Genomic DNA, 12,059 nt, shown 5'->3' with positions numbered 1-12,059 from the left:
TATGAATTTCATGATTTTATCATTTCTAGATTTTTAAATGTGATTGATTCTTTGGACATGTATGCAAATGTGACATGCTTCATTCATTCTATTGTGAAATGCTCATGCATTGGCCACTTAATGTGAAATTTGGTATGCTGATTCCTAACATGTTGCATGATTTTTTAGGCTTGGTTGTGCATTTTTATCATTTTTCATTTCTGTTTTAGACACATGACTGCATGGTGTGACAATGTGTGTCACACAATTTGATGTCATACTTGTTCATTTTCATTGCCTCATCAAATGAGCTTCTCTGATTATAATTGTTGGTATGATGACTGTGTTTAACATGTTGATTGATCATAAAATTTTTCATGATTGTTTGAGTCATTTCTGTTTTAATATGGAATTTTGATTCTTGATGACCAATTGTGTGCCTTGAAATTGCCTTTGCCATATTTTGCTCATGAGATGACTTTGCTTAATGATTTAGGTTTGGTACTTTTTAGGACATGCTTTTGATTGAATAAATGAGCTTTATGTTGAATATTGGTTGTTGTTTTGACTTTTTGCCTTACCTTTGACCCTAGCCTTGGTGCTAGTGGTTTGTACTCACTTTCTAAGCTTTGCATTTCAGGTTCAAGCTTCTAATCCTAGTGATTGATGTAATCTCACTTCATGAGATGCAAATTACTTTGTGCACTAATCCTTTATGTTGTAGGTTCATGGAGTGTGGTGGAATCACTTGAATTCTTGAGTCATAAAGCTTGACTTGTGTGCATATTGAGTTGTAACACTGTTGACTGTTGGATTTGTCTGAATGTGAATATTGACTTGTTTGATTTTCTTACAGGTACTTTAGTAGCTTTAACTCATTGCTTGAGTTGCTTTTCTTTGCTTGTGGTTGGCATACCACTTAGGTAATCCCTCTAACTCCATGTAGTCTGGAAGCCCTGTCGTTTATGTTTGGAAGGCATTTGGCTGAAGTCCTCCTTAAGAGGCAATGACTGTGTTTGTTTACTTTTGTGCCATGTACTTCAAGTCCTCCTAAGTGAAGAAGCAATCGGCAGATAGAAGGGACTAGCAGTCAGTCCCCTACTATTCAGTTGAGTCTTTCATCTTGCTCGCACTACGTGCTGATGCATTTGAATAAACACCCAAGATCCTTGTATATAGAGTCAGTCAAGTGGAGTAGAGTCCTGTAGCACCTCAAATTTGCACCTCCCATTTGTACATTCATTTCATTTTTAGGTCATTAACATTGCATTCATATTGAATATACCACTGCATATCATCAGTCAAAACTGATCAGGAGAATCCATTTGTGCAAGAGAGCAAGGGTTTTTCCATGAGATAAAGGCCCTATGTTTGTTCTAGAAAGCTTACATGATCCAAGGTTCATTTTGATGCAATTTGGCCAAGTGTTGAAGGCTCAAAGTCCACAGTGCATGTCCAAGTCATCTGAGGCCCATAAAAGTCAACTGCAAGTCAACTGAGGGCTATGAGATGGAGAAATGGTTTGAGACACTTCATTCATGTCCCAAAGAGGGTTATTCAACATGTCAAACATCTACCTTGAAGGTTTTGAAGCCAAATCAAAAGTTTCCAGAAATGGAAAGTGACCTATAATTGAAAGTTTCCAAAAATGGAAAGTTTTTGGTTCAAATTCAACTTGATCTTGCATCATCAAAGAATCTTCAAATGAAATTTTGTCCAACATGAAAGTTGAAGATCTCTCTCTCCCATTTCCAAAAAGTCCAAGATCATGAATTTATGATGAATGGTTGAAGAGATATGATCAAATCATTGCCAAGGATGCATGGAACTTCAAAAGGCCATAACTTTTGATTCATAACTCCAACTTTGGTGGTTTTTTTTACAAAATGCTTGTCCTGACATGAAGTTTCCAAAACATCCATCGCATTGCATGAATTTCCATCATATGATCATTTGTGCATTCAAGTCAATTTTGGAGGGAAAATTGAAAATTGAAAATTGGTGCATTGTATGGACAAAATACCATTGCCAATGTGTTTAAAAAATGATTTTGAGTGACTTTGATCAAGCACATGGCACTGTTCACGTCCATTTACTACATGCACCATGCAAATTTCCAATTTTTGTCACCACACCTTATCTTGCTTAACTTCAACTAAACCTTGATTAATTTTAATTAAAATAGGATTAACACATGGTATATATACTAAATCATAACAGAAATTCAGGAGGTTAATCATTTTTCACCATTTCTAGATCTAAAACTTTTTCCCTCCAAAATTTTCTCTCAATCAAAACTTGAAAATTCTCCACATAGCATAGCATTTTTCTTCCATATTCTGGTTTATTGAGTGTAGTGGATGAAGAATCAAGCATTGGATCATTAAATTCGAGCAGAATTTATGCATACTCCAAGCAAACTCATGAAGATGGAAGTGGAAAATTAATCAAGATCTAGTTCGTTTCAAGCTTCAATTCACACATAAAGCTTCAAGTTATCATCTCAGGAGTTGATTTGGATCATTTGAAGCCTTGGATCGTGCGTTTTTAGGAACTGCTCTTCAAGAGGTTCAGTTTTCGAATCTCACCATTCTTAAATCCATTAACATGTTTAGGTAGAGCTTTTCATGCTGATTAATCTGATATAAAATTCGTGTGAAATGGATGAGAAATGAATGAGTTATGCTTGATTAAAGTTTGACATGTCAAAATGTTTTTGCTCGTATCTCTTAATCCATGGCTTGTTAGGCTTAGATATTGATTGATCTGTAACCTACATTGGAAGAACTTTCTATTGATGTATGCATTTCGAAATTCTGGAAACAATTTCTGAACACATGCACTGTAGCGCCACCGTCTTCGCGAAGAAGACGGTGGAAACCTCCACGCAACGTACGCGTATCATACGCGTACGATCTGCTATAATTTTGACATTACGCATACCATACGCGTACCAACGCCAGGGTTTTGTCTGGTTCAGGCGCGCACACGCTTCGATTCCCGCATGCTGCATATTTTCAAATTTCTTTTCCATTTCTTCTTTCCCTCCAAATTACATGCTACATGCTTCATTTCATTTTTATTTTTTTCATCAACTTAGAAAAATCATAACAATTTGAAAATCGATCCAAAAAATGTCTGGTTTTTTGCTACTTGTTCCTATGTTTGTATAGCATTTTATGATGATAATTGCTGAAGTTGTGCATGGCTGGTTTTTGATTTATGTTAGAGAATGTGAACATGTGTGCTTTTATGACCTTGCCTTGCTCTTTCTATCATGAAATGCTTGATATTGATCCAAATTGCTTGAAATTTTGCATGATGCTTCTTGACATGTTGCTGGACCTTTGAGAATTGATTGTGCATTTTTCCCATTTACCATTTCTGTTTTATGCCTATGTTTGCATGGTGTGACAGTTTGTGTCACACATTTGATTGTCTTGCTTATGCAATTTGATTTCCATACCAAATGACCTCTAATGCTTCTGATTTTTCGTATGATGGATGTTCTGGATGTGTCGAATGCTCATGAAGTTTTCCAGAATTATTTGAATCATTTCTGTTTTGATTGGGAATTTTCATTCATAATGATCAAATGTATGCCTTGAATTTGTCTTTGACTTCTCTTGCACATGAAATGCCTTTGCTTGATGATTTTGATGTGATCTTTTTTAGGATATGTTAATATGTGTTTGAAGTTGCATTGTGTTAAATTTCAGCTCCTGTTTTGAATTTTTTCTTCACCTTTGACCCTAGGCTTTGACCTAGTGGTTTGTTACTTACATGTGAGCTTTGAAATTCAGGACCAAGCACTTAACTTCCATGGTTGATGTTGCTTCATCATGTGAATGTTGATATTTGCTTTTGATTGCTAACATTTGATTGTTTTGTAGGTTGATGATGATTCACTTGTGTTTACCTTATGGCTTATTACTTTGTACATTGGGTTGTCTGTTTGATATTGACTGTTGTCTGTTTGTCTGAATTTTGTACTGATTGGTTTAGTTGTTTCCACAGGTACCTAAGTTGCTTTAAGTTCATTTGAACTTTGCTTTGCTTTGCTTGTGGTTGGCATACCACTGAGGTATAATCCCTGATCTTCATGTAGTCTAGAAGACCTGTCATGTTATGTTGGCAGGCACCTGTCTGAAGCCCTCTTTAAGAGGCAATGTTTGTGGTTGTTTATTTTTGTGCCAAGCAGGTTAAGTCCTCTTAAGAGGCGATTGGCAGATAAAAGGGATGTGCAATCCATCCCCTGCTATTCAGTTATGTCATTCACTTTTCTCACACCATGTGTTGATGCATTTTGAATAAAACCTAAAATCTTGTCCATAGAGTCAGTCATTTGTGGAGAAGAGTTCCTACATTCTGAACTCCCACACTTTCTATTTGATTAAAGCTCTCCCAGGCCAGGGATAAGAGCTGTGAGGTCTTATCCTCACTTCCCATTTCATCTGCTTCACCCTAACTCTCAATGTTAGGGTTAAGAGCTCAAAACACCCCTTTCCAGTTGGCTTGTTTGTCGAGGTTGATATGACCCCTTGACTAAAGCCTAGCCTTGTATGAGCCATTTGTTTGCATATAGCGTGTGTGCTTGCTCTCATGTGCTTGTGTTTGATGATGTGCTGTTTAGGATAGCTTGCTTCCTGTGCAAGTTAGGATAGAGACCTCAACATAGGGATCGTATGCATGACAATTTCTAGGCTCGAGTCGTAGTCTCCCTAGTAGATTGTTACCTCCCTTGTCTCTGGTTAGGATAGAAGTTCTTTCCCTGTTAAGGGGAACTACGTCGCCCTGATCCTCATACCAGATGAGGTACGTAGGCAGGAGATGAGCTGATCTCTCCGAGCGCCCTTTTTCTTTTTCAACCCTCTTGTGTGCGTTTGGAGTCTGACGTAAGTCCAACGATTGGCAGTCGGTTTCCTGTGTCTTGTTTGCTTGTTGGAGTCTGACGTAAGTCCAGCGATTGGCAGTCGGTTCCTGTGTGGGTTTGTTTGTTCGGAGTCTGACATAAGTCCAGCGATTGGCAGTCGGTTTCCCGTGTTGTGTGTGTGCTTGGAGTCTGATGTAAGTCCAGCGATTGGCAATCGGTTCCCTGTTTGTGTTTTGTTTGGCGTGCGTTAGCCGAGCTACGAGTGCTCTGATTCTTTCTCTGGTTAGAGAAGATACGATGTGCATAAGATACGTTTGAGCTTTCCTAAAACACAAACAAACTTTATCCCCTCTTAAGGACACGTTAACTCCTTCTACTACAGGTGAGTAAGTCTCCCAAGGTCGAGCATCCGGTAGATTGCGTAGTGACGTTGTTCACCTAAAAAACACAAAACAAATAGAAATGGTTTAGCCGAACTACGACAACTCTGATACTCATGTCCAGATGAGATACGTAGGCACGAGATGCGATGTCTTATCGAGTTTTGACTAACAACTAACTGTGATCCTTTTCTCTCGCCCTCGTTGCGATTGAGACCTTCCCTTTCTCTTGCCCTAGTTGCAATCGAGACCCTCCTTCTTCTTGTGTGTGTGCTTGGAGTCTGACGTAAGTCCAGCGATTGGCAGTCGGTTTCCCGTGTGTGTTTGTTTGTTCGGAGTCTGATGTAAGTCCAGCAATTGACATTTGGTTTCTTGTTTGCGTTTGCTTGTCTGGAGTTGGATGTAAGCCCATTTATTGGCATTCCGTTTCCGGTTGTGTGTTTGCTTTGACGTCTCAGCGTCCCGTTTCAGTGTTTGTTTGGGGTGCGTTAGCCGAGCTACGAGTGCTCTGATTCTTTCTTTGGTTAGAGAAGATACGTATGCATAGGATGCGATGTCCTAGCGAGCACGTTTCCCGTTATCCCCGAACTACATCGACTCTGATGTTTGTTTCTGACGAACTACGTAGGCCCAGAATGCGACATCCTGCCGAGTCCGCTTCTTCCGTCCTTCCCGTGTTTCTCTCCAGTTTTGTGCAGTTTTTGAGGAGTCTTTTTAGCAACCTTATTCTATTCTTCTGAGCGTGGATCCCGTCGAGTACGACGGATGCGTAGGGTTGCTAATACCTTCCCTTTGCATAACCGACTCCCGTACCTATCAATCTCTGGTCGTGAGACCATTCCTTTCCAGGTTTACTTCGAGCGTTTCCTTTCCCTCCTTTGGGATAAATAACGCACGGTGGCGGCTCTGTGTCTTTTCCCGCCGGTTTTTCGCGAATGCGACACATGTGCATACAAAACATTTAGTTTGAATGTTATTTATTTTGTTGTTGCGCTTTTCATGCAAGTATTTGTGTGCTTATGTGGAGATTGCATGCGTTATTCAAGGAGTAATTCTATTTAAAGCCATAATATTTTGTCTCCCTAAAAGGAATGATTAGTTGCTATTTCTTAGGGAATATTCAATAAATAGAATTAGGGTTTCATGTTGCCCAGGCCCATTTAGAAAGCTTCTATTTAAAGAATTTGTAAACCTTATTTTACAAAGAGAAAAATACGAACTCAAAGTGATTGAGGATTAGGGTTTTAGTCTTGTGTGAGTTTGTGAATTGTGAGCCATTCATCCATCGTGTTGATGTGTGAATTGGACTGAGTTTTTGAGTTGTAATTTGTCCACTCTAAGCTTTGAAGTACGAGTGTATTTGTTTACTTGATTGAAGCTTTTAAGCAAGATCAAGGGTGTGTCATTGAAGTGTGTCTTCTTTCTTTTTGGTATTTGTTCTAGTATCACTGTTGTGATTGAGGGGGAGTGAGTAGGGTCTCGTGTCTAAGAGTTCTTAGATAGAAATTACACGGGTAGAGATTAGGTGAAAAGACTGTAACTTGATGTTGTTTGTTGAGAGTCTTTGAACTAATTCTGTTTAGTGGATTTCCTTCCTAGCTTTGTAGCCTCTAGACGTAAGTGTGTTTGCACCAAATTGGGTTAACAATTGCTTGTGTCGTTTTTCAATTGTTTAATGATTTTTATTCTGTTCATATTTCATCTGTTGTTCAGATATTAGTGTCGTGACATTACCTTCGATATCTCATATCTGATACCAGAGTTTCAATTGGTATCAGAGCAGGCATCCTTCTCTGGTTCTGGGTGAGATCTTGGGACGTTACTTTCTGGTACTATGGACAGAGACAAAGGATCTATAAACAGACCACCAATTCTGGATGGATCCAACTATGACTACTGGAAACCTCAGATGATAGTCTTCTTGAAAGCTTTGGACAGTAAGGCTTGGAAAGCTGTTCTAACAGGCTGGGAACATCCTTTCACTATCGAGGATGGAAAAGTTACAACTGATAAGAAGCCTGAGGAAGAATGGACCAAGGAGGAGGATGAACTAGATCTTGGAAACTCTAAAGCGTTGAATGCTATATTCAATGGGATTGATAAGAACATCTTCAGACTGGTGAACAATTGTGAGGTGGCTAAAGATGCTTGGGATATTCTCAAAACCACTCATGAAGGTACCTCTAGAGTGAGGATGTCTAGATTGCAGCTACTTACTACCAAGTTTGAAAATTTGAGGATGAAAGAAGATGAGAGTATTCATGATTTCCATATGAATATTCTTGAGATTGCTAATTCTTCAGGTGCCCTGGGAAAGAAGATGTCAGATGAGAAGCTTGTGAGGAAAATTCTCAGGTCACTTCCCAAAAGATTTGCCATGAAAGTGACAGCCATAGAAGAATATCAAGATATCTGCAAGATGAGAGTGGATGAGCTAATTGAATCCCTCCAAACATTTGAGTTGGGATTGAGTGATGGATCTGAAAAGAAAGTCAAAAGCATAGCCTTTGTGTCCAACACTGAAGATAAAAAGGAAGAAAGTAGTCAGGATACTAATGAAGGTATGTCAAATGACTTAGTGCTACTTGGAAGACAATTCAACAAAATCCTAAAGAGAATGGATGTAAAGTCAAAGTCTAATGTCAAGAACAACTCATTTGACATTAGTAGGTCCAATGATGCTGGAAGAAGAACAAGATCTGAAGAAAAATTCAAATAAAACAAAGGAATTCGGTGCCATGAATGTGAAGGGTATGGTCATATTAGAGCTGAATGTGGGACCTATCTCAAGAAACAAAAGAGAGAGTCATGTTATCAGAATCACAAGTGATCATGGGAAAGAATTTGAAAACAGTAAATTTGATGATTTCTGCTCATCTGAAGGGATTGGACATGAGTTCTCTTCTCCCACTACCCCTTCAGCAAAATGGTATGGTGGAAAGGAAAAATAGAACTCTCCAAGAATCTGCTAGAGCTATGATTCATGCTAAGAAGTTTCCTTACCACTTTTGGGATGAAGCTATGAACACTGCTTGCTATGTTCACAACAGAGTTACCTTGAGAAAAGGGACCTCAACCACTCTATATGATGTCTGGAAGGGAAGAAGACCTACTGTCAAATACTTCCATGTGTTTGGTAGTAAATGTTATATCCCGGCTGATCGTGAACAAAGAAGGAAAATGGACCCCAAGAGTGATGGAGGAATACTTCTGGGCTACTCAACAAATAACAAAGCCTTTCGAGTCTTTAACTCCAGAACGAAAGTTATGATGGAATCTATCAATGTTGTTGTTGATGATCAAGAGACTGGTGTCACATACGATTTTGAAACACTTCTGAATGATGCCCCAGCTGAACCTTCTGATAAAAGTAGTGAGAGTGAGTCCACTCAAGATGAACCTGAAGCTGATCAAGTAAATAAGGGACCCTCTATCAGAATTCAGAAGGATCATCCTAAAGATCTCATTATAGGAGATCTAAATAAAGGAGTCACCACTAGATCAAGGGAAGTGATCTCACATGCCTGTTTTATGTCAAAGATTGAGCCTAAGAATGTTAAAGAAACCTTAACTAATGAATTCTGGATCAATGCCATGCAGGAAGAGTTAGGCCAATTCAAGAGAAATGAAGTATGGGAATTGGTTCCAAGACCTGAAGGAATAAATGTTATTGGAATAAAGTGGGCATACAAGAATAAATCTGATGAAAAAGGTGTGGTTACTAGAAATAAAGCAAGATTAGTAGCACAAGGATACACTCAAGTTGAAGGAGTTGACTTTGATGAAACATTTGCTCCTGTAGCTCGCCTGGAGTCCATTAGATTATTGCTATGAGTGGCATGTATTTTAAAGTTTAAACTGTTCCAAATGGATGTGAAAAGTGCCTTCTTAAATGGATACTTGAATGAGGAAGTATATATTGAACAACCAAAGGGATTCACAGACCCAAATCTTCCAAAGCATGTGTATAAGTTGAGGAAAGCTCTTTATGGGTTGAAACAAGCTCCTAGAGCTTGGTATGAGAGACTCACAATGTTTCTCATTGACAATGGATACAGAAAGGGAGGCATTGATAAGACTTTATTTGTCAAAGATGAAGGAGGAAAGCTCATGATTGCTCAGATCTATGTGGATGATATTGTGTTTGGTGGAATGTCAAGTAAGATGGTTCAACATTTTGTTGAACAAATGCAGTTTGAATTTGAAATGAGTCTTGTTGGAGAACTAACCTATTTTCTTGGCTTGCAAATCAAGTAGATGGAAGATTCTATATTTCTATCTCAAAGTAAATATGCCAAGAACATTGTTAAGAAGTTTGGGATGGAGAATTCAAGCCACAAGAGGACACCTGCTCCTACTCATTTGAAGTTGTCTAAAGCTGAAAAGGGTGTCAGTGTGGATCAAAGTCTCTATAGAAGCATGATAGGAAGTCTGCTATATCTTACAACAAGCAGACATGACATTGCTTTTGTTGTAGGTGTATGTCCTAGATATAAAGCTGAACCAAAGGTGAGCCATATAAACCAAGTGAAAAGGATCCTGAAATATGTCAATGGCACTTGTGACTATGGGATGCTATACACTCATGGATTTGAATCTGTGTTGTTTGGATATTGTGATGCTGATTGGGCTGGAAGTGCTGATGATAGGAAAAGCACATCAGGAGGATGTTTCTTCTTGGGGAACAATTTAATATCATGGTTTAGTAAGAAGAAAAGTTGTGTTTCTCTGTCTACTGCTGAAGCTGAATACATAGCAGCTGGAAGTAGTTGTTCTCAACTAGTGTGGATGAAACAAATGCTGACCGAATACAATGTCACACAAGATGTCATGACATTGTATTGTGACAACCTGAGTGCTATAAACATCTCAAAGAATCCTATTCAACACAGCAGGACCAAACATATTGATATCTATCACCATTTTATTAGAGAACTTATGGAGGATAAGATTGTAGTCTTAGAGCATGTTGCTACTGAGATGCAGTTAACTGATATTTTTACAAAGGCTTTGGATGCAAATCAATTTGAATTCCTGAGAGGGAAATTAGGGATTTGCATTTATGAAAAATTGTAGCAATTAATATGGAGTGGAAAAATTAATCAAGTTATTGTCTATTTTCTTAAAATAAAGTGCCCTCATTATGGTAAATCATCACCTTGTTTTGGAAATACCATTTATTCCATCTTCACACGCTACTCTAACTCTTCCATCTTCTTTTTCCTTCTCCACAAACCTCTTCTAGGGCAACCTTACTTTTTCCAGAAAAACTCCAAAATGTCACAACATCAAGATACATCTGCTTCTAAAAATACCAAGTCTACTCCAAGGGTTAGTGCTCCTCCCGTGGGCGTCCCTGATGATGAGATTCTGGATGTTGCTCCTCTCTCTGTTATTCCCGGCGTGGACATTGATTTGAACCAACCCATATCAATTGATGCCTCCGCTTCTGCATGTTCCAATCAAGGTAATCCCTATAGTATTCCTTCTGGTTCAACTCCTGCCATTAACTCTAAGGAAGGAACACACTACACTGATCGTGTTATAAGAGACCTAGTCACTAGAATTCTTAATGAAGGCCACTCTGTGAAGGGAGTTTCTACTCCCCTTTCTCAAATGTACCCCTCTCCTGAGGTTGAACAACATAGTGGTAAGGATGACGGTTCTTCCAGTTCTGAAAGGGACTTGGTTGCTGAAGGGTTGCGCTCTATTGGGAAGACCATGTCTGAAAAAGGGAAATATGTGGCTTCTCACACTGCTAATGCTTCCCACTCTGAGAAGCATGATGATGCAAATGTTGTGATTCATCTAGAGGATGTTAGCTCTGATGATCAAGAGGAAATCTTGATTCATCACATGAAGCCAAGTGTGGCTAAACGCATGAAGAGTCGCAAAGGAAAATTTGTGGCTGAACTTATGTCAGCTAGAAAAGCCAAGAAGACTGCTGGTATTGGTCCCTCCAAACCAAGGAGCAAGGTTGAATTAAATAAGAGGAAGGTCAGAGATGATTCTGAGCCTGAAGAGGATGTTGAGGAAGATGTCCCTGACATCTCGACTGCAAAGAAAACTACTGTTAGGAAGTCCCCGGTTAAAGTTCCTACTATTCACTTGGATAACATCTCCTGCCATCTTGAGGATGGAGCTACTAAGTGGAAGTTTGTGATTCAGAGAAGGGTAGCTATGGAAAGGGAGTTGGGAAAAGATGTTGCTGATGTCAAGGAGGTCATGGACCTGATAAAAGTTGTTGGGCTGGTGAAGACTGTTGCTGGGTTCTCTCAATGTTATGAAGGTTCAGTTAAGGAATTTATTGTTAACATTCCTGAGGATATTTCTGATAAGAACAACAAGGAGTTCTGCAAGGTGTATGTGAGGGGTAAGTGTATAACATACTTTCCTATTGTTATTAATAATTTTCTAGGCAGAAAAAATGAGGGTACGGGGGAATTAGAAGTTACAGACAATCAGGTTTGTAAGGAGATTATAGCTAGACAGGTGAAAGTTTGGCCTGTTAAAAAGCATCTTCCTACTGGGAAGTTGACTGTCAAGTATGCTATAAATTTTCCAAAGGGGGAGTTTGTTGGTTCTATGGATCGGCATCAACTTTGGTAAAACTTAGTGTTATTGAAAGATGTCACGCTTATAGTCTTGACATGTGATATCATCTTTCTGCAGACTGTTTAATATGGATGTGCAGGATTTATTCAAGATGTCATACCCGATGCTACGACATGTGCATACAGAACATTCAGTCTGAATGTTATGTATTTTGTTGTTGCGTTTTTCATGTAAGTCTTTGTGTGCTTATGTGGAGATTGCATGCGTTATTC

At 38.9% G+C, this 12,059-nt stretch overlaps 1 protein-coding gene across 1 annotated transcript; it reads left to right on the top strand.

Annotated features, from left to right (window-relative positions):
• Positions 1-10,509: 10,509 nt before the first annotated feature.
• LOC127079457 (uncharacterized) lies at positions 10,510-11,841 on the top strand. The gene has a single exon (XM_051019836.1). It carries the CDS (start codon positions 10,510-10,512, stop codon positions 11,839-11,841), a length of 1,332 nt encoding a protein of 443 aa, XP_050875793.1.
• Positions 11,842-12,059: the final 218 nt, after the last annotated feature.

This window comes from Lathyrus oleraceus, chromosome 5 (assembly GCF_024323335.1).
Source record: "Lathyrus oleraceus cultivar Zhongwan6 chromosome 5, CAAS_Psat_ZW6_1.0, whole genome shotgun sequence".
Taxonomy (NCBI): Eukaryota; Viridiplantae; Streptophyta; class Magnoliopsida; order Fabales; family Fabaceae; genus Lathyrus; species Lathyrus oleraceus.
This window is presented reverse-complemented; position numbering and strand designations above follow the sequence as displayed.